Consider the following 22956-nt stretch of genomic DNA (forward strand, 5'->3'; position numbering starts at 1 on the left):
CAAAAAAAAATACATCACGAAAATAAATTGAAAATAAACCAAATGTTTTTTTTTAAATCTCAATTTGGCACTTTTTTTTCTTAAAAAAATAATCAAATGATAAACTATTGAATCAACATAGATTTTGGGTTAACTCATCAAACTTGCAATTTAAATCATGAACTCAATTAAGTTTAATAATTCTTTTATTACCTTTATTTTTCACTTAAATTTAAAATAACAAAAAAAAAATAGATCAGGCATGTGGGCCTTCTAAAAAGAAAAGTCTGCACGCTTGGACCTGATTTTATATATTTTTATTTCTTGAAGGGACAAATGATATTTTTGATATGTATGAAATTCAAAATCACCATTTATTTTCTTTATTTTTTTCACTCTGATCCTATATCTTTCAATTCATCATTTTTTAAAGGAAAAAAAAAAAGCAATTTGGTATTAATTTGGCCTTAAAATAATGCAATTGAGGGAAAATTCAAAATAAACCGACTTCAAAAAAATTAGTCCCATAAAAAAAAATACATCATGAAGATAAATTTAAAATAAACCAAGTGTTTTTTTTTTAATCTCAAGCCAGCATATTTTTCTTAAAAATATATTCAAATGATAAAATATTAGATCAATCCTAATTTTGTGGATTAACTTATTAAATTTGGGACTCGAGTTATGTACTCAACTGAGTTTAATAATTTTTTTATTACATTTATTTTTTACTTAATTATAAAATAAATAAAGCCAAAAAGAGATCATGCATGCCCCTGCTTGATTATATATATATATAAAGGAGCAAATGATATTTTTTATTCATATAAAATTTAAAACTATTATCTATTTTCTCTCTCTCTTTTTTCCACTCTGATACTCTATTTTTTAATGCCATCATTTCTTAAGAAAGGAAGCAATTTGTATTAATCTGGGCTTAAAATAGTGTAATCAAGGAAAAATTCAAAATAAATTGACTTTGAATACATTAGTCCCATGAAAAAAAAAACATGACGAAGATAAATTTAAAATAAACTAAATATTAAAAAAAATTTCAATTTGGTATATATTTTTTTAAAAAATATTTAAATAATAAAATATTGAATCAACTTAAATTTTACGTATTAACTGATCAAACTTGTAATTTTAGCTATGAACTCAACTGAATTTAATAATTTTATATATTTATTTTTTTTATTTAAATATAAAATAAAAAAAGACCAGGTACATAGGCCTTCTAAAATGAAGAGGTTGCATACCAGGACCTGATTTTATATATATTTTTTTATTTTTTAAATGGATAAATAATATTTTTTTTTTATTTGTATGATATTCAAAGGTTTTATTTATTTTTGTTTCTCTATCTTTGAATTTCATCATTGTATTTTTTTCAAAAGCAATTTGATATTAATTTGAGTTTAAAATAGTGCAAAGGAGGGAAAAAACAATTGAGAACTTTAAAAAAAGAAGCTCTTTTACCGTCCAAAGTGATTTGTTAAAAAATACACAAGTAAAAAATACACAAATTTCCTCACTACTTGGTTTTCTTCATAATAAATTTTTTTTCTTAAAAAATAAAAAAAGATTGTAACAAACAAAAACAATTTTGTATATACCATGGTAAAAAAAAGTTTAAAAACAAACAGGGATGATATTACACATATGTACATCTCAATATTTTTAATTAAAGCTAGATCTAAAAGAAAATTTAAAGAAAGAATGAAAAAATAGAGTAAAATTACACATGATAAAAGAAAAATAAAATTCTCTCTCCGACGGCCTGGAAATATAAAATGAAAAGATAAACAACCAGCGGCAAACATTTGAGTTAGCAGCAGAGCAGTGTCACCTTCACTGGCGGTCGAACAAGCAGATATCCAGCGACAAGTGGATCCGTAAGTAGATCTCTGATGACAGAGAAACCCGTCTACACTGCTCTTTCGTTGATTCCTCCCGCTAACGTTGTTCAGGTGAATATTGCTGGCTGTGGATTGCTTGTTTTTATGCTGAACTGACTTGGGTTTTGAGGGTTGCATCTTGGTTTCTTCTTACTTGGCTGATTACTCTGTTTGGTTCTTGATGTTGCGACTTGTATGTCAGGATGAGTCGCGCGTATCATACGCGCAATTATGATGATGGCTTATTTCTTGCAATTGCACGAAAGCTGTTTGTTGTTTTGCCACACCCACCATTTCTCTGTAAGTTCAGATGAACTCTCCCTCCTTGTGTAGCTTTTCGAACAAAATTATACCTTAATTTACCCAAAAAAAACCATATTGATAGCCACAAGAGAAGTGGTGGGTTGCTGTTGAGATGGTGAGATTCATGGGAGACTCGAGAGGATGTTTGGCAATGTTTTTGGAAAGTGCTTTTAATAGATTTGGATTTTTTTTTATTGATTTAAATTAATATATTTTTAATATTTTTAAATTATTTTAATATGTTAGTTTTAAAAATAATTTTTAAAAAATAAAAAAATATTATTAATATATTTTTCTAAATAGAAAACACTCAATCTTGCATAACTTTGTTAATAAGAATTCTAAGATTGGTTTTTATCCAACAAGTCAACAATATCTGTACAATTTTGTTGGTAGCTTTTATGGTGGGATGTGACATATACAACTTCTTATCACTAGACTTGTCGAGCCAACCATTATTATTATCTTGAAGAAAGAAAAAAAAGAGAAGACAAGTCAACTTGAAATTTATTTTAAAAAGGTAATGATTTCTCATAAATCAGAATTACAAGAACCCAACGAAAATGCTTTTTTTGCTTCATTTTCATAGCGATAATAATGCCCAAAAACTATGTTTTAATTATTGTGCGTGTATTGTTGCACATCCTTTTTCCTGGATTCATTACAGGGGCAACAGGGGGGGAAATTGGGTGCATTGAGCGGGAGAGACAAGCACTTCTTAAGTTTAAAGAAGATATTAGTGATGAATATGGTGTTCTTTCTTCTTGGGGGGTTGAAGAAGAGAAAAGAGATTGCTGCAAGTGGAGAGGAGTTGGCTGTGACAACATAACTGGTCATGTTACTTCACTTAATCTTCATTCCTCACCTTTGTATGAACATCATTTTACGCCCCTAACAGGCAAGGTTAGTAATTCATTACTTGAGTTGCAGCATTTGAATTACTTGGACCTGAGTTTGAATAATCTTGATGAGAGTATCATGGATTTCATTGGCTCCCTAAGCAGCCTAAGATACCTGAACCTCTCCTACAACCTTTTCACTGTAACTATCCCATATCACCTCAAGAACCTCTCAAGATTGCAGTCTCTTGATCTCAGCTATAGTTTTGATGCCAGTGTTGAAAATCTTGGCTGGCTTTCTCATCTTTCTTCTTTGGAGCATCTTGATTTGAGTGGTTCCGACCTCAGCAAGGTAAATGACTGGCTGCAAGTGGTTACCAACCTCCCTCGCCTAAAAGACTTGCGATTAAATCAGTGTAGTCTTACGGATATAATTCCTTCACCTCTTTCTTTCATGAACTCTTCTAAATTGCTTGCTGTAATCCATCTCTCTAATAACAATCTTTCTTCTGCAATATACCCCTGGCTGTATAACTTTAGTAACAGCCTTGCTGACCTTGACCTTTCTGGTAACCAGTTACAAGGTTTGGTTCCAGATGGCTTCAGAAAGATGAGTGCTCTTACAAAGCTTGTTCTATCCCGTAATCAGCTTGAAGGTGGCATTCCAAGATTTCTTGGGGAGATGTGCAGCTTGCATACGCTAGATTTGTGCCACAACAATCTCACCGGGGAGCTTTCTGATCTCACTCGGAACTTATCTGGACGCACAGAGAGCTCGCTGGAGATTTTAAGATTATGTCAGAATCAACTCCATGGTTCATTGACTGATATTGCTAGATTTTCTTCCTTGAGAGAATTAGATATCTCGAATAATCAACTGAATGGGTCTATACCAGAAAGTATTGGATTCCTTTCCAAGCTTGACTATTTCGATGTTTCTTTTAATTCTTTGCAAGGTTTGGTGTCTGGCGGACATTTTTCTAATCTCTCCAATTTAAAGCACTTGGATTTGTCTTATAATTCCTTAGTCTTGAGATTCAAATCCGATTGGGACCCTGCTTTTCAATTGAACAACATTCATCTTAGTTCATGCCACTTGGGGCCTTGTTTCCCAAAATGGCTGCGAACTCAGATAAAAGTCCGTTTGCTAGATATCTCCAGTGCTAGTATTTCAGATATCGTCCCTAATTGGTTTCGGAACCTACTGCCTAAGTTGGCTTTCTTAAACATATCTCACAACTTGATGAGGGGAACACTGCCAGATTTTTCATCAGTAGATGCAGTTGATGATACATTCCCTGGGTTTGATTTGAGTTTTAATCGGTTTGAGGGTCTGCTGCCAGCTTTTCCATTTAACACAGCCTCATTGATTCTTTCTAACAATTTGTTTTCAGGGCCAATTTCTCTTATATGCAATATTGTAGGCAAGGCTTTGAGCTTCCTTGATCTGTCAAACAATCAGTTTACTGGACAACTTCCAGATTGTTTCATGAATTGGAGCACACTCGTTGTTCTGAATTTGGCTAACAACAATTTGGTAGGTGAAATTCCAAGCTCTGTTGGATCATTGTTTTCCCTTCAAACATTGAGTTTAAACAACAATAGCCTCTATGGAGAATTGCCTATGTCTTTAAAAAACTGTAGCATGTTGAAATTCTTGGACCTTAGTAGAAACCAATTATCAGGAGAAATACCAGCTTGGATAGGAGAAAGCCTCTCATCTTTGATATTCCTTTCCCTTCAATCTAATGAATTCATTGGAAGCATCCCACTGCATCTTTGTCAGCTAACAAATCTTAGGATCTTGGACCTCTCCCAAAACACCATCTCTGGAGCCATACCAAAGTGTCTCAACAATCTAACTGCTATGGTTCTGAAAGGAGAAGCAGAGACTATCATTGACAATCTTTACTTGACTTCTATGAGATGTGGAGCAATTTTTTCTGGACGCTACTATATCAATAAGGCATGGGTTGGATGGAAAGGAAGAGATTATGAGTATGAGAGATACCTTGGACTGTTGCGTGTCATTGATTTTGCAGGCAACAATTTATCTGGAGAAATTCCAGAGGAAATAACTGGCCTGCTTGGGTTGGTTGCACTGAATTTGTCAAGAAATAATTTGACTGGAGTAATCCCCCAAACAATTGGGCTGTTGACATCGTTAGAATCTCTTGATTTGTCAGGAAATCAGTTCTCTGGTGCAATTCCAGTCGCAATGGGTGATCTGAATTTTCTGAGTTACTTGAATGTCTCCTACAACAACTTGTCTGGGCAAATACCATCAAGCACTCAGCTTCTGAGCTTTGATGCTTCAGCTTTTATTGGCAATCCTGCTTTGTGTGGTCCACCAGTCACCCATAAATGCCTTGAAGGTGATTCGCCTCGAAGTCCAGTGATGAATGGTGTAATCCAAGACAATAAAGAAACTGTTCATGAGTTCAGTGCTTGGTTTTATACTGGCATGGAAAACGGATTTTGTGTATTCTTTTGTGGACTTTCAGGTGCTTTACTGCTCATACGTTCTTGGAGACATGCCTATTTCCAGTTTTTGGATGGATCATGGGGTTTGCTCTCTCTATACTGGCAGCTCACAAGGCTAGATAAAAAGCACCGCCAAACTTGCAGTTAGGTTTTGACAGTCTTTCAGATTAGGCTTACAAGGTAACATGGTTATTCCTTTTCTTTTTGGTTCTCCAGAATCGGCTTTGGCTGAAATTGCTCATAATTAAGTGAAAACAAATGTTATAGACTTGTAATTTGTTTCTTACTACTGTTTCTGGTATCAGGATTCTTCGCCGCCCAAAAATCATGGCTCTTTTACCTGTGGAGAAGTTCTGTATCATTGGTGTTTGTTGCTTGTTGCTGTAATGGTACATCACCTTCTCCCTTTGAATCATCTAGTTCTACCCGAAGCATCCAAGATTTTCTTTCTGCTTCAATTCTGAAAATACTTTGATGTATTACGTACAGTTATGACTGTAGTTGGTGGACAATTCAATGCTATTGCTGGTTTTCGAATAAAGTGGAAGAAAGAATGCACAAGTGATATGCTGAATGATCTTGAACATTTGGAGATGATTTTCACCGTCATTTTAATGTCTTTTCTAAACATTGCTGCAGTACATATTTTTTTCCTGGTTTCCGGCTATATTCATTACCGTGTTAGTCTTTTAGTGGGATGGGCACTCTGAAACATAGTTATTAAACCCGGCTAAGGAATTAGATCTCGGGTTTTATGGATCAATTTGGATCAACCCGGAAAAAATTAAACTTTTAATATTTTATATGAAAAAATTCATGTAAATATAGATTATATATATTATAAATAATGAAGTTTAAAAAAATATTTTAAAAAGTTTTATCCCGTATTAAAAAGATATCATGTTAAGCTTTTAAGTTGAAGTATTTAAATTAAAAATTTTTTTTATCCCACATTGAAAAAACATAATTTTTTTCTTGGAACATGGTATTTATATGAAGGGGCTTTAAATCCCACATTGAAAAGATACTATGCTATCCTTTTAAATTGAAGTATTTAAACTAAAAGGATTTTTATCTCACATTGAAAAAACATGATTTTTTTCTTGGGAACATAGAGTATATATACTAATGGGTTTCAAATCTCACATTGAAAAAACATAACTTTTTTCATGGGAACATAGAATATATATATGAATGGGCTTTAAATCCCACATTGAAAAGATACTACGTTATCCTTTTAAATTGAAATATTTAAACTAAAAAGTTTTTTTTATCTCATATTGAAAAAACATGATTTTTTTTTGGAAACATAGAGTATATATATTAATAGGTTTCAAATTTCACATTCAAAAAATATAACTTTTTTTATGGGAACACAGTGTATATATATGAAAGTGCTTCAAATTTCACATTGAAAAGATACTATGTTATCCTTTTAAGTTGAAGTATTTAAACCAAAAGGTTTTTTTTATCTCACATTGAAAAAACATGATTTTTTTCTTGGGAACATAGAGTATATATACTAATAAGTTTCAAATCTCACATTTGAAAAAAAAAAAAAAAAACGGGTCTCGTCTGGGTTTGCCCGGATCACCCGGGTTTGGCCGGGTTGTTGTCATAACCGGTTTTTTATTAAACCCGAATCGGTCCAGCCATCAAATTGACCGGATCCCAGGTTGCCATCGGCCGGGACGAGTTTAATAATTGTGCCCTGAACTAGCACAGCCGGGGAGAAAAGAAGTGGAAAGTTCTATGTTGCTTGTATGAAATAAAAACACTGATTGAAAATTGAAGAATCAAATAATTTCTTGAAGCTATATATATATATATATATATATATATATATATATATATTATGACCCTATTTAACTCTCTTTTTTATTTTTATATTTTGAATTTAAGAATCTCCCATAACAAATTTAGACAAATATATTTGCTAAAATATCTGTATTATATTATGGTATTTATTGGTCAAAGCACTACAATGGAATTTGATTTGATCAAATGTTATTTAAATATTTATAATTATAACACAATAACTGGATATCAAAAACTGCTTTCACATCATATCATAGTACGGAATGATAATATTAAACAGGCCTAAAAGTGATCTAACCTTAAGGGTTACTTGTACCACTCTTGCACTCACCTGACCGGGAAGTTTCAGAGCTCTAATTCATCGGCTTTTGCTGGTAATCACTTTGTGAGCCTCCGATCACACAGAAATGTGCTGGAGATCATACAACTCTAATGCTCTTTGTTTTGAAAAAAAATTAATTTTTTATTTTATTTTATTTTTTTATTTTTAAATTATTTTGATAGGTTAATGTTAAAAATAAATTTTAAAAAATTTTAAAAAATATTATTTTAATTTATTTCCAAACAAAAAAAACTTAAAAAAACAACCACTATCACAATGTCTAATAAGTTACAAGGCTCTATTTATTTTTGTAGTTGGAAAATGTTTTTGTAAAAATTTGAATTTTTTTGTTTTAAATTAATTTTTTTATTTTTAGATTATTTTGATGTGTTAATATCAAAAATATATTTTAAAAAATAAAAAATATTATTTTAAATTATTTTACAAGTTTTTACAAGTAAAAATATTTTAAAAAACAGTGTTATAACAATAATTAAAAAAACGAAATATTCTATAAACCAGTGCATGCCCACTATCCGGAGAGTGCAGAGAATCTTTTTTTTTGGTTGACTAACATGGCATTGTTCGAATAAAAATATTCTTAAAAAAAGGATGCATGTGACTCTCAAAATATTCTATGCAACGCTCATGACGACATCATAAGAGGGCATGGCCGATTTATCACTGATGAACTCGATATCTTTATTCATGTTAATTTAGGACACAGGACTTATGAAAACACCTAGGAGAGATCCAAACAATCTTTCTCAAGCCAAGAATTCCTCTAAAGTCTCATTTTCTCTAAGAACGAGGACGAGGTGGGATACTCTGTTCATTCCTGAAGAAGTTGTCGGGATCAACTCTGGTCTTCACCTTCACCAATCTGTTGAAGTTACCCTTGAAGTACTTAGCACCCCAAACCCTTGCTTCTTCAACACTTGTGTTGACCTTCTTGTTCATGCCCAAATCAAGGTCCCTGTGATTGAGGTATGCTTCCCTTGGATTCTTGGAAACATAAGGCGTCATGTACTCATAAACCTTCCTAGCCCAATCAATGTGCGTTGCACTCTCCGAAGGATCATTCCAGCTGGTCGCGTACTCAAGCATGAACAGGACACCCTTTCTATGAGGAAAAGGAGTCTTAGATTTTGAAATTCTATCCATCACTCCTCCATAAGGAACCAATAAGGTAGCAAGCTTGTCTTCTTGAATGAAAAAATCCCATAAACCTTCAAGGGCGGTTTCATTTATGAGTTTTCTGGCGAAGTCTGGCTTGCTTTTTGTGTAAACTGGGAACAAATTCTTCCGTTGAAGTAAAACTTCAGGAGTTGAATTTGCGGGGAAGAAAGCTTCATAGAGAACTGAACTGATCCAGTCCATTTCAATACAATCCTTCCTTGTTACATTCAACTCAGGGAAACTTTTTGCCATCACTTTGAGGAGTCTGTTGGTATCACCAAGAAACAAACCACTGTAGACGGTTCTTACAGTTTTTTTACCTGTGGAACTAGCAATACCCGGTCGTATGCCGACGATTAAGTAAAGATCCTCATCAAATTTGTGAGCGACTTGCTGCCATCTATAGAGGAGCTTAGTAAGACCTTGATCCAAGAACTTGAGAACCCTAAAAACTGTCACAGTTGATGGTACTGGAACCAGTTTTACTTTCCAGGCAGTAATTATTCCAAAGCTCGCTCCTCCACCTCCTCTGATTGCCCAAAAAAGATCTTCTCCCATGGATTTCCGGTCAAGGAGTCTTCCATGAACGTCAACTATATGAGCATCGATGACATTGTCCGCAGAAAGGCCATATTTTCGAAACAATGGGCCATATCCACCTCCTGAAAGGTGCCCACCAAGACCTACACTGGGACAAGCACCAGCTGGGAAGGCAAGATTTTTACTTTTCTCTGAAATTCTGAAGTGAAGCTCTCCAACTGTAGCACCTGCTTGAGCCCACGCACTCTTATGCTTGATGTCAACGCTAATGGAACGAAGGTTGGCCAGGTCCACCACAATGAAAGGAGCGTCAATTACAGAGGTGTAAGAGATTCCTTCAAAGTCATGGCCTCCACTGCGGATCCTAATTTGAATTCCAAGCTCTTTTGAGCAAATAACAGCAGCTTGGACATGGGATTCTAGCAATGGTGTGAAAATAAACTTAGGTTTTGGTACTGAAGGCAATGCGAACCTGAGATTTTGAGCAGTAGACAGTAAGACATCAGTGAATGAAGAGTTTTTTGGAGTGTACAGGATACTGGAGAAAGGAAAGGAAGATTCAGAATTTATCGAGAGACATTTCAGAAATCTACCCTGAATCGGAAGGGAAACTATAGACGGAGGAAATAAAAGGACGATTAGAAACACTGGAATAATGGATGTATATGGAACCATTTTCCTCTGTTTTCTTTTTTGGTTTGTCTTTCAGGAAATGATTTGTCCTGATCTTATAGAGAGAGAGCTACTATCCGTCGATGATCCTGTAATTGATCTCATCCTGAAGTCAACTTCGCGCAGATAAAAGCATCGGAGACTTTTGACGCAGCGTATGGTGAAAAATATTTAATCAGATTCTTAAACATTCCAAAATTATAGATAAAATTCGAAATTTAAATTCTGAAGAAATTCCTCAAGTCAAATAATAATATTAATCCTGATTTCTGCTCCCAAATAATGCATAACGTTGCTTTTATAAAAACTTTAAACCTATCTATATAAATAAACTTAGATCAAATAAGACTTTTTGGAAATATAGTTGCGGTTGATTTTCAAAATGTTTTTCGTGCTGAAATGCATTAAAATAATATATATTTTTTATTTTTTAAAAAAATTATTTTTTAGATTGGCGCATCAAAACGATCTAACACATCAAAAAAAAATATTAATTTTTAACAAAAAAAATAATAATTGAATTTTTGTGGAACATGGTTTGCACCACGTTCCCAAACAGACTAACTAGAAAAATCAAATTAAAACTTGATTATAATTGATGGTCAATTATGATCGATTAGCAAGAAAAAAACTTTGACATAACCATACTTTCTCCTGTATTTTGTCTTGTTAATGATCTATTCCATAACTGAATATGTAGAAATTAGGAGTGAAAGAGATTGACGCTTTTTTTATTAATGTCCAGCAAGGTTACATAGGGAAACAGAGCTAGACTCTGTTTTAATCTCTCTCAGATGATTATCCTTTTACATATAAGATTGTAACAGTACACGTTATTATCTTTAACTATAACTATACTTTCAGGAGCTAACAGATGATAAAGTATGACTAGGATATAAACACATGAGATGATGGAGTATGACTAGGATATAAACACATAACGTAGGATATTTTCAATACTCCCCCTCAAGCTGGATCCAGAGGATTAATGGATCCAAGCTTGCTCAATAACCGGTGAAATTGAATTAATGGCAGAACTTTGGTGAATATATCTGCCAACTGATCATTGGTACGCACATATTGTGTAGCAATAAGCTTTGACTGGACTTGTTGACGAATGTAGTGGCAATCTACTTCAATATGCTTTGTACATTCATGAAAAAACAGGATTAGACGCAATGTGCATGGCGGCTTGATTATCACAACAAAGAGTCATGGGAAGATTACTTGGACAACCTAGATCGGTTAGAAGTTGATTGAGCCATACAAGCTCACATGCAGCTGAGGCCATAGCACGATATTCAGCCTCTGCGCTAGATCGAGCCACCACACATTGCTTTTTGCTTTTCCATGAAACAAGGTTACCACCAACAAACATACAATAACCTGTAGTTGATCGACGATCAAGTGCGTTACCTGCCCAATCAGAATCAAAGTATCCCATAATATTCGTATGCCCGTTATTATTCATAACTATGCCACGACCAATAGAGCCTTTCAAATATCGCAAAATGCGTTTCACCATGCCTTCGTGTTGAGTAGTTGGAGCATGCATGTGTTGACTTGCAAGACTAACATCAAATGCAATATCAGGTCTCGTGATAGTCAGATAAATGAGTTTCCCAACAAGTTTCTGATAATTGCTAGGAGAATCGGTAGCTTTTCCATCTGAATCTAGCTTTATTTGCTATCTAGTGGAGTGGCAACCGGTTTAGTGTGTAACAACCCTAATTCTTGAAGTAGATCTTCAATGTATTTTCATTGATTTAGAAACAGCCCTTTGCTGGAAGTTGCCATTTCAATTCCAAGAAAGTACTTCAACTGCCCCAGATCCTTGATAGGAAATTGTAGCCGGAGGTTCTCTTTCAACTGAGTAATAGAGTCTTTTTTGTTGCCCGTGATGATGAGGTCGTCCACGTATATCAATACCATAAGATTATCATTTTTTCTGAGCTAGACATAAAGTGAAGAATCAGCCGAACTCTTTGAAAAACCGAGTGTTTCAAGGGCAGTGCTCAATTTAGCATGCCAGGCACGAGAACTCTGTTTCAATCCATAAATGGATTTATGTAGGTGGCAAACCATTTTAGAATCCCTGCTTTGAGGGTGTCCTGGAGGGAGCTTCATAAACACTTCTTCTTTGATATTTCCCATGTAGAAATTAGGAGTGAAAGAGATTGATGTTTTTCTTATTAATGTCCAGCAAGGTTACATACATATATATAGGGAAATAGAGCTAGACTCTGTTTCAATCTCTCTCAGATGATTATCCTTTTACATATAGGATTGTAACAGTACATGTTATTATCTTTAACTATAACTATACTTTCAGGAGCTAACAGATGATGGAGTATGACTAGGATATAAACACATGATGCAGGATATTTCCAATAGAATCCATAAGACATTTCCCGTCAGCTTTTTAGTTTTTGTTCCATGCACAAGTAGTGATATCTATGAATAATAATTTGCATGTCAAACCGAGATCAAGTTTTGGGTTGGCATATGCAGTAAAATAAATTTATCTTCTTCAGTAAAAAAGAGGAGGTATACCTTCTTTACTATCAAACCAACCTTTTAGGATTGAAGTAGATGAAACTAGCTATATGCTTAATAAATAAAAGTTTCGTGTTAATCCCTATATATTCCGTATTGATGGATTGACATTTTTTTAGTTCTCTCTTATAAACAAATAAATAAAGTTTAGAGTGATAATTTATTGTTTTTGAGATCAGCTATGCATTAAGTCTATATATATGTATGTAGGTTTAGTGAATTAAGCCTATATATATGTATGTAGGTTTAGTGAATTGTTAGATCCATTATTTTTTAACTCAATCAAGTATTGAGACTGGATTTATGTGGGTCTGGCGAGCCTCGAGACCCACCATTCTTAAGCTCAGCAAGCACTAAGTCCAGACATGTGTGGGTTTGACATACCGCCATATCCACAGTCAGAGGTATTTTTACCCTAATAAATTAAAGATATTTTATCCTAACAAAACATAAATATTTGGCTAATATTTGAACTTCTTACCCTTCCACACGAGAGGAAACCTTCAGAGGTATAAAAGAAATCAATGTATGCCTCAACAGGCCAGGCCAAGTTCAATTTTTCTCTACTATATATATTTTTAGGGTTTTTTTTTTAAAAAAAACTTTTTTATATATATAATATTGATTTTAATTATCATAAAGTCTCTAAATTTCAAGAAAAAAACCTTTTGCAAGTATTGAATATAATTCAATTATATTGCCAAGATTAGTATTAGTAATCTTGTCTCAGGTGAATTCAATAACGGCAATAATATTTAAGATTCGCTAGAGCTTTTAATTTTATCCACAGGCCAGAAATCTTAAAATTTTAATTGAAGAATGAGCTGCGCTTTTTGCTGGCAATTTTTTTGAGCTTCTCTTGTAGTGATCTCTTCTGGATGCTTGCAGTGTCTTTGCCATGTTCTCCATGGTCTGCGAGCAAAGTCTTTTTTTATGGAAAAAAAAATTAAGCATCTGGTCTTTATTATTAGGAAAAAAGATTTTTTTTTTTTTATGGGGTGCTTATATGGTATAAAAATATTATTTCAAAATTATTTAATAATTCCTCCCAGATAAAGCCCACCGGAGCTAGCATCATCACATGATTGATGATCCCCTCAAGTTATCTGTCTCTCTCATGTTACCTCCAGTTGAATTTCTCTTAGAAGGTGTTTCTTTTTCGCAATAGGCATTTTTTTTATGGGAAAATACATTAGTATATTCATCATTGATCAATGGATAATTAAATAATAATTTTTTTTTTTGTTTGACGAACGTTAAGGAGGTCAAAAGCTGTGACAAGTTGTGGCTAATTTTCATTCTTTTATACTCAACTGTGCCTGTCGAGTGTTAATAAAAATAATAATTCTACAGAAGTGCAAAAGAAGAAACTAGATGAACACGGCAACTAATTTTTTTATGCACGTTTTGAATTCCAATGTAAATTGCTTTTTAAAAATAATTTTTTTATTATAAAATATATTAAAATATTTTATTTTAATATTAATACTATAAAACAATGAAAAACACTATAAAAAAAACGATTAATTGATTTTTTTTTTCAAATTAAAAACACTTTTAAAAAGATGGTAAAACACCCCTTGTCTTTTGTTATTCATAGTGTGGTTGCGGTTATTTTATAAAGTTTTTTTTGTGTCGAAATATATTAAAGTGATTTTTTTTTATTTTTAAAATTAGCGCATCAAAACAATTTAAAACATATAAAAATAATAAATTTTAATAAAAAAATAATTTGCTTCGTGTTTTCAAATAATATCTGTGGATGACATCGTAAAAAAATAAATCTCAGAAAACAGTGAGAGCAGCCGCATTACATGGCTACACGATTAGAAATAGCCATTTTTAGATTAGCTAGGCTTATATTGCACATGGACAGCATGTGCTCGTTAATTATTGAGATACTTTCTTCGTTTTCTTATGATTTTGTATTGAGTAAATAATAACTTAGTTTAAAAAAAAACAATTAAATTGGCCACCGGTCAACTCTTTATTATTGAACACTTAAATAATATATGGATTAAGTTATAAAATAAATACAAAAATATAAGAATGTTATATGAAGATTTTTAAACTAGAGGGACTAGCTTATCATTTGCTAAAAAACAAGGATTAATTAATAATTTACTCTTTTGTGTTTTGTCCCAAAAAAAATATTTAGTTGAAGAATCAAAGATAAATATATATATAAAAAATTATTTCTATAACAATTTTAAAATGAATAATTATAAAACCAAAATTTCATTAACCAAATCATAAAATTAAATTAAGTAATTTTGATCCATTAAATACATTATCACCTATAATAAAATATATTAATAATAATGTCGTCGCTAATTATCACAGATTTAGCGACGGAAAGTCTCGACAGTCAAAGCTCATGGTGACTATAAATATATTCTTTGGCGACACTCTTCGAGGCAGAAAAAATTTGAGCCACGTCTTTGGTGACAAATCTGCTTTCGAATTCAAAGAGTTTCGCTTGCGTGAATTCAGCGTTCAGTTATGAAGATTTTACAATCATTATTAAGTTAATCATGTTTAGAGATGAAAAGTTCTGTCGTTGAAAGAATTTATTTTAGTGACAAATTTTGGTAAGTCAATAAAACAAATAATCGGCTGTTACACAATTTATTGTAGCATGTTGAAAATTTTGTTTGAAACATGGTTAATAAATATATTTGAGTCCAAATTAAAAGTAGAGTGTATTTATCTTTTGGATTAAAACTTTGTTAAATTTTAATTTTAATATAAGCTCTTTAACATGAAATATTTATCTGATTTAAATAAATTGTGGGTGAATAAAAAATTAATTTTAGATAATCCTTAGTTGAAATGTTTTAAAGGAACTCAAAATCTTGTAAAAACTTCTATTGCATACAGCAAGGAAATAGGCCTTGCTTTTTTTAAAAAAAAATGAGAATATAAAAAGTTAAAATAAGGTTCAAAAGACAAATATTTAGAAGTAAAATATCCTAAATAAAATGAGTTTTAGATTTAAACCTACACATGCACCACATAGCCTGGTTTAGGCCTCGAGTCAGGCTTGGATCTAAGTTCGAATTTACTATAAAATAATCTTTTGGGTTATAAAAAATAATATTTGTCAATTTAAATTTTGGCTTGGGTTTGGTACATGAAAAACGATTTCTTCTTACTTATCTGTTTGTCCAGCTCATAAATGTAAGAATCCGATAAGTTTTTCCTAGAACAATTTCTTTAAAACCTTAATAGTTTTTCTAGCTCAAAAACATCTTATTAAAATAAAATAATTAAACTTACGCTGATGCTTTGATTTTGAAATCAGGAATAGTTGTTGCTGCAGAAAAGACAGATTTTCTTCTGTCTAGGAGGAAGCTTGCTTCGTCCATCTGTTCAAAGTTAGTTGTTGCATTACCTCTGCTTCTATCACAGAGAGAACAACTCTGCTTCTTGTTTGCCTCAGTTTCAACATAGTGATCAAGCAGATTAAGTTTCAAAGTTCCATATAAAGAAGAGAAATGACCTTAGGGCAAAGCACACGGTCTTGTTTTGAGTTCGGCAATTGATAGGCACTGCTGGTGCTTCCAAGAACTTATGACTCGTGACAGTATGACACAATCCCATGCGTGCTGCTCACATATTTTAATTTACAGCTGGAAATCTAGGGGATTCTTATCAAAACAGAAGAGATATTGATAGCACCTGCAACTCAGGAGATCAAGTAATGTATTGAATCTGGAGAGAAATAGGAGTTACATTATGATGCAAATAACTCAAAACATCACAAGGAGAAAAAATGGAGTTGACATTATGATACAAAGAATTCAACACCAAACAACATAATCACTTTCCTTCATCATAACCTCCGCAATCATGAATCAAACCCATGCCAAAACATTTGTCATATGCCATAACCAGGAGTGAAATTCATGTTCATCCAACCAACCAGACAAAACACATCAAAACAGAAATAAAGATGTTAGGCATTTACAATATAGATGTCACTCGAACAGAGTTGTCAGCAGACCCAGTCAAGAAAATGGGTAAAGTCGGGTGCCAATCCACTGTTGTTATAGCTGCACTGTGTGGAAGAGTTTTAAGACCATTCGTATACCCTCGAACCTGAGCCAAGTAAATAAAATGAAAAAATGATTATTATAAATCAAGTGATGCATTTAGTGTGCGTTGGGGGCGGGGGTGGGGTAGAGAGCTTCACCTGATATATGGGTGCTCTTACTGAACCAGATGTTACCAATAGTTTCCTTCCATTTGCATCCAAAGCCATTTCATGTCTACAATGTTTTGAGGTCCCTGGGTCACAGAACCTACAAAATGAAATAAAATTGGAGCACTTTCTATCAAATCATAAAACCAATAAAAAGATGTGGTTACAACTCCAACAGGTCTGGTAAAAAAAATAGGAAAATAGAATGCAATAGCACGTGAAAAATCCTGTCAGGGATGCACCAATATTGGATCATTTGGCTAAAAACAGAGAATAATAAAGGGGAAGATCCAGGAATTAGATCTTTGAAAACAGGTACACACACTCACAAGCACAGAATATTAGTTGGGGATTGTTTATCTAAATTATTAGACAGCAGGTAGAAATTATATTTTACAACATCATGTGGATATCATATTCTTTTTTTCATTACTTGCATTTAATTCCAAACTTAGACAGCTCATTTTTGTCCTCATAAATTCGCTATGGTTAGAAAAAAAGGGCAAGGAAACTAAGCAGTAATCAGTCAAGTGATACAACAAAAACATCCCATGACTCCTTGTATTTATGGAAAAATACATATGCACTAGCTATCAAACAGTGGCATAAAAGGCATGAGGAAAGATACTTCAGGACATATTTCAGTTTCAAAGATTGATGAAACCAATTGTTCGAAACACAACCAGTATAGTTTATCTCATAGGCAATGAAGAAGTACCTGGCATCATTCCTCGACCAAAGGATATGACCTTGGTTTTGCAAACTCCATTCAAATATCTGACACCACAAAAAGAATTCTGTCAGGTTCTCTCGTATTTTATTGTTTATTTTATTATAATTTGCACAAACCTATAAGGTTATCACATTGGGCAATGGCCATGAGGCCAATAACATAGTCAAAACATGCAATTAACCATATCAACAAACACCTATAAGTAACATCTAGTACAAATAACAACCCAGATGGCATGTAATCAACAACCAAAGTTGATATATAGGATAAATAATTATTACCTTCCCATCTGAACCCAAGCTGAAAATACTTGTCTCATCAGGTCCAAAAAGAATTGAGCTTATAGCAGTATCATGTGCAGGCCACCCAGTAATTTGTAGACCAGCAGCCATGTCTTTCGGTAGTTAAGGTGAGTGCAAGAATACCCGTGTGCTGTGCATGTGACAGCACATGCAACCTCAACTGCACATAAATTGGTCACCATTTCTTTTCAAGATATGACTGGGGTACCCCCAGAGTTAACAAGGCAAAGGAACAATATTGTTTTCTGGGGGAATATCACAGGGCATGTGAAAAGCTTTCCTTTTCTATAGGTTTGAATGTGCAACCTTGAAACCAGGGTTCTTTCATGCACATGTAAAGCAATAACCACTAAATTGAAATAAGGATAATCAGAAAACTAGGACCTAATATTACAAAAGGATACCAAAAATGTGGATCATTCCATCAGTTGCAGCAGCTGCTAAAATCTTTCCGTTGTGATTGAAGCTTAAGGAAGTAATTGCTGGAGGATCTTCACCAAGAGGTAGAGCTGACTTCATTAAATTTAAATTCAGTAAGAAATAAATAAATAATTTTAAACTGCACTCAAGCACAAAGATCTAGGACAAACAAGGACATACCATTGCTCTCCATGTCTTCATGTTCCATACAGTTAATGAAGCAAATCCCAAACTTTCAATATAGTTTGAGCCATGCCTGCAAAGACAATGAGGCCCTGGTAATCCCTAGCTTTAATATGATACAGAAAGTATGTAGAAGAAATTTACATAAACATGGCCTTCTAAACGAAATTATAATCATAAACTTCTCAAATACAACTCCATCGGGTAAAAATAGTTTTAGCCCATTGCACAAACTCAATTAAACATAACACTGGTAATTAGTCATGGGTACCAAACATGATAAAGAGACAATTTTAGGAGTCAAGTTGCAATTTTCACATTGCATCTGAGTTATATAAATATGGCTCTAGATAGAAGAGGAAAATGATTCATTCAACCAATCCAACTTTTGGAATAAGGCTCCCTTAACTGGAGTTGAGCATGTCTTATTTTCTGTTTTGCCTTTTTTTTCTCTCTTTCATCAGCAGGGATTGCTAGGTTTCTGTTTCTTTTGATATGACCCAAAAAAAAAAAAAGATGGCGCCAAAATGTGAAATAAAAAATTAAATTGCTCGTAATTAAGCATGTATGCCTGCTCAAAAAGTGAAATAAAAAGGATGTGTAGCATTTCCAACAAACAGTTCTGCTTAAATTGGTTAAGCTAATCAGCTAGCAAGTAAATTACAGGAGAATTTCCATTCAAGCACATGATTCAGTATTCAGCAACTTTTCATTCAACCAAAAATAAAAGGAAATACCTTCTAGAAGCTGCTGCAGAAACAAAAATTGGTTCTACAGGGCTGCACTTTAGATCCAGGACACTGCAGGATAACAAAAGATGTTAAGAGAAAGTTTGAAGGCAAAACATAAATGCAGACGTAGTTTTTCATGTAAGTGCCTGGGAAATGCTTCACTTGTGCTCAGATCACAGACAACTCTCTTTGCATCAACATTCCATGCTTTGATTCCTCCATCAGCGGTGCCTATGAGAAGCTTTTGTCAAAATGAACAATAGTGCTTAACAACGGAAATTTCTAATCTTCAATAATTAAACTATCATGTCTCTAATAAAACATATGTTTACTAGAAAATGGCGCTATACATACCAAGCGGTCAGATTTGCATTCCCAGTCAAGAGACATAATCTCCGCCCCGCAATATATGGTTGCATTTCTTGATGCTGAAGTTGATGAGTCATATGTCCATATCCTTCATCAAAAAAGGCATGGCAAGAGAAGGAAATTTCAATTGGAAGTCAACAAACAATCAAGATGTTAAACAACAAATGCAATTAATCAGGTTATGCCTTGGTCCTCCTGTCACCACTCAATTAGTAAGTACCTGACTGTGCCATCAACAGAAGCACTAGCTATATTGTTGCCAGAGGCAGAAAAGCGGCAACGACTGATTGCACTTGTGTGGCCTAAAAATGTCTCCTAAAACACATGTCTAAGAGTCAGAAAACTATAATAAAAGGAATTAAAAAAAAAAAGTGGCAAACAACAAGGCATGAAAGGAATTATATAATAAAAGGCACAAAATTATCCACGAGCAATAAAGCCTTCATATGCATTTTCACCTGGAAGTCCACTTTCACTTCTGGGAATTCTTCTTCACCCTGCATCTGGCAACCATCATCTGTAATATCACAACCAATAATTACTCAACTAGAGAGAAGCTCAAAACAGCATCACTGGCCAATAAATTCCGGTAACAAACAAGCAATTTAAATCAGGGGAACAGAACATCTTAGCAGCCAGAAATATACAGCCCTCTGATCTAATTTTGTCAAGTATTGAAAGCTAAGACATAGTGTGATACATATCTCTAGCACAAACATGGGGAAATATGTATACCCCACTCAGCGCCAAGCTTTTAATAACATCAACATGCAAGTAAAAAATCTAACTAGTAGCATTAGTTCACTCAGTACATGGCTACAATATCAGGTTGATAACATTGCATTCCATCATTTTTCCAGTAATACAGCTCAAAGTCCTCGCTCTCACTAGGCTTCATATTTAATCAAAACAAACAATGAATCTTATATTTCCCACCCTATGAATGTCTACCAGTCTGATCATTTTTGAAGAACATACTCTGCAGCATGTTTGGATATGATTGTAAGAGAGAATCTAAGCAATCATAATTCAAGAAAGAAAATTAATACAGAATTATTACCCACCTTTATAAGAGTTATCACAGTTCATATGACTGACATCACTTTTACCACTTTCAATGTCAATATCAGAAATATAGCTTGAGCCATTCCGGGGCCTGGACACATTTTTGGCAGGTTCCCCAACAGCCCGTTCTGGATTGAGCTCTCTTTCTCCTAGACCCAGGGTTCCAGGAACGTCAATTTCCTTGTCACTTACAGATAAAATAAAATTTTCTTCATCCATGCCACTAGATGAAGTTATACTGTTAGCTTGTCCCACACTTGTTCCCAATGTTGATGGAGTATTACCAGCACTACTGAGTCCAAAAATAGTATCAACTGTCACAACAAATCAAAAAATAAACCATTGAAGGGAAGAAAACCATCCCTACCTCCTTAACCGGCATATCAAAGCCTCTTTCTCCTCCAATAAAGCCTGAAGTTGAGATAGTTTAAGATTAAGCTGCTTGATATCTTTTTTTAGATGGTTGACAGTGTTTTTATCTGAACTTATCTTCAACAGCGCAGGGATGCGTGGCTTAGTTAAGAAAACTTCTTCACAGTTCAAACAGTAACAACACTTTATTATGAACAGAGAACCAATGCAACATTTGATCATGTAATATTTCACGCTAAAAAGGTCACGTAGCTTTCTTGTAGGCTTGCAGGAAGAAGGGATAGTTCTACATAAAAGGAGTGTGTTGGTAATTTGAGGGAACTCATAACCACCCTCTAAGATTACACAGGTTTTGCAATTGAAACTTTAAATTCACAAATCAAATAGATTATGATCCAAAAATAATTCACATATAATGGTAACTGGCTGATGGAGAAACATTTTAGGCTGTGAAGAATGGACCAGCTAAATAACACTCCAAATTTCAAAATGCATTATCTTAATATGAAATGCACGGTAAATTGGTAACAATAACAAGGAAAAGGAATATTTCAGAAAGCATATCATCATAGTGATTCTACTCAAAAGGATATGAGTACCATTGAAGATCTCATTGAAAAAATTCCTTACAGACAACCGCAACCCTTCATACCATTCCTTCGAGAAATAAATCCGAAACTGAGGATCCAAGCTAGGATTCTTCAAATAAGGAATAGCTACAATACATAACCCAAATCAAAAAATAAAACAAACCCAAAATCCAAAACAGCAAACTCGACCACAAGGACAAAAGGAACCAACAAACCTACCGAACCATGGAGTCCAGTCATGCCCTTTTTGCACCAGCTCATTCCCATTGATCCCAAAAAACTCCAGAACCATATCTTTCCTCCCCGATTGAATTGCGTAAACAATATAATACCGCAAAATATAACCCTCCAATTTTAACAAAGTATCAACAAGCACATTCTCCGATAAGTTGGAAAAGCAATGCTTAAAAAAATTAAGCAAACCCACTAATTTATCAACTTGAAATCTAGGAATGTAAATAGCAAATATCAAGTCTAACAACTTATCAACATGAAACCCTTTACCGATATCAGTGGATAATTCATTATCAAGAGCTTGTAGGGTATTAGTAAACCCTCTAAATACAAGAAATTCTCTTACTAGCTCCTCTGCATATTGCATGTTCTCCATGTTTCTGTTCAAACCCTACACAGAAAGAAAACGTAAGACAGTTAAGATTGAAATAAAAAGAAGATTTTAAGCGATTTTAATTCAAGGAGAAGAGAGATTTGTAAGAGATAAATGGTGAATTTGTACCTTGGAGAACTCGCAGAGGAGATCCAAAGAGAGATTTGTTTGGTAAAATGGAGCTTAGGCGCTGTTATTATTATTTTTATTATTATCCTTTCTTTCTTGTAATAGTCCGTTGCTAAAGTTTCAGTGCTAATGTACACTGAAATGTAGTGGACTTGTAAGAAAACAAAACAAGGCCATGGGCCTGATTTTCATACTCGACAACTAGCATGTTGTCACCCAAGATGCCCCTGCCCCTGGTTCTTCTTCTTCTTCTTTTAATACGACGATTGGTAGATTATTTTACGTGTATTTCAATTAATTCTATAAGCTTTTGAAGTTAACAAAAATATAAATTTTTAATAATTTAAAAATTTATATAACTTAAACTGATAATTTCTAGAAAACAAATTCAGATCTATCCAATTAAGCTACACCTCTTAAAGTCAACAAATTCATGCTCTTATTTTTTGAAAGAAAACATTAGGGTAAGGATAAGGTATGAAGTAGGCTAACTTGGGTCTTGGTTAATCTAAAAAATAATAAAATTATTATCATTTTTAAAAAAAAATCAACAAATTTTAACAAAGATTTAATTAGATTTCAGGGTTTTTATATGGATTATACCGAGTTAATATTTAATTTTTTTGTTGAAATTCAACCTATCACAAGGTTTTTTTGATCA

General features: G+C 33.5%; 3 protein-coding genes across 9 annotated transcripts; 1 reads left to right on the forward strand and 2 right to left on the reverse strand.

Annotated features, from left to right (window-relative positions):
• The first annotated feature begins 1673 nt into the window (after positions 1 to 1673).
• Positions 1674 to 6162, forward strand: LOC118057295 (receptor-like protein EIX2). Of its 6 annotated transcripts, none has more exons than XM_073404927.1 (5): positions 1674 to 1949; positions 2080 to 2177; positions 2848 to 4560; positions 5206 to 5683; positions 5809 to 6162. In XM_073404927.1, exons 2-4 carry the CDS (start codon positions 2081 to 2083, stop codon positions 5649 to 5651), a joined length of 2256 nt encoding a protein of 751 aa, XP_073261028.1. In that variant the 5' UTR covers positions 1674 to 1949; position 2080; the 3' UTR covers positions 5652 to 5683; positions 5809 to 6162. The 6 variants fall into 6 exon arrangements, 5 of the variants coding, with proteins under 5 accessions (XP_073261028.1, XP_034925715.1, XP_034925714.1 ...); XM_035069824.2 differs by having other exon boundaries at positions 1676 to 1949; positions 2848 to 3371; positions 3597 to 5683; XR_012168069.1 differs by having other exon boundaries at positions 1677 to 1949; positions 2848 to 5683; positions 5809 to 5892; positions 5993 to 6162.
• A 2070-nt stretch (positions 6163 to 8232) lies between these two features.
• On the reverse strand, positions 8233 to 10093 carry LOC118057267 (monolignol oxidoreductase AtBBE-like 15). The gene has a single exon (XM_035069784.2). The coding sequence runs from the start codon at positions 10035 to 10037 to the stop codon at positions 8445 to 8447; it is 1593 nt and encodes a 530-aa protein (XP_034925675.1). The 5' UTR covers positions 10038 to 10093; the 3' UTR covers positions 8233 to 8444.
• A 6263-nt stretch (positions 10094 to 16356) lies between these two features.
• LOC118057199 (uncharacterized) lies at positions 16357 to 22450 on the reverse strand. 2 transcript variants are annotated; one of them, XM_073404958.1, is made up of 15 exons: positions 22296 to 22450; positions 21779 to 22184; positions 20965 to 21685; positions 20597 to 20886; positions 19991 to 20049; positions 19753 to 19847; positions 19518 to 19620; positions 19310 to 19404; positions 19170 to 19232; positions 18430 to 18505; positions 18234 to 18342; positions 17809 to 17921; positions 17513 to 17571; positions 16786 to 16894; positions 16357 to 16691 (listed from the first exon to the last, which is right to left on the reverse strand). In XM_073404958.1, the coding sequence occupies exons 3-15, from the start codon at positions 21189 to 21191 to the stop codon at positions 16557 to 16559; spliced, it is 1533 nt and encodes a 510-aa protein (XP_073261059.1). In that variant the 5' UTR covers positions 21192 to 21685; positions 21779 to 22184; positions 22296 to 22450; the 3' UTR covers positions 16357 to 16556. The 2 variants fall into 2 exon arrangements, with proteins under 2 accessions (XP_073261059.1, XP_073261058.1); XM_073404957.1 differs by having other exon boundaries at positions 20597 to 20889.
• Between the last annotated feature and the right edge of the window lie 506 nt (positions 22451 to 22956).

The sequence above is a fragment of the Populus alba genome, chromosome 15 (genome assembly GCF_005239225.2).
Source record: "Populus alba chromosome 15, ASM523922v2, whole genome shotgun sequence".
In the NCBI taxonomy this organism is placed as follows: domain Eukaryota; kingdom Viridiplantae; phylum Streptophyta; class Magnoliopsida; order Malpighiales; family Salicaceae; genus Populus; species Populus alba.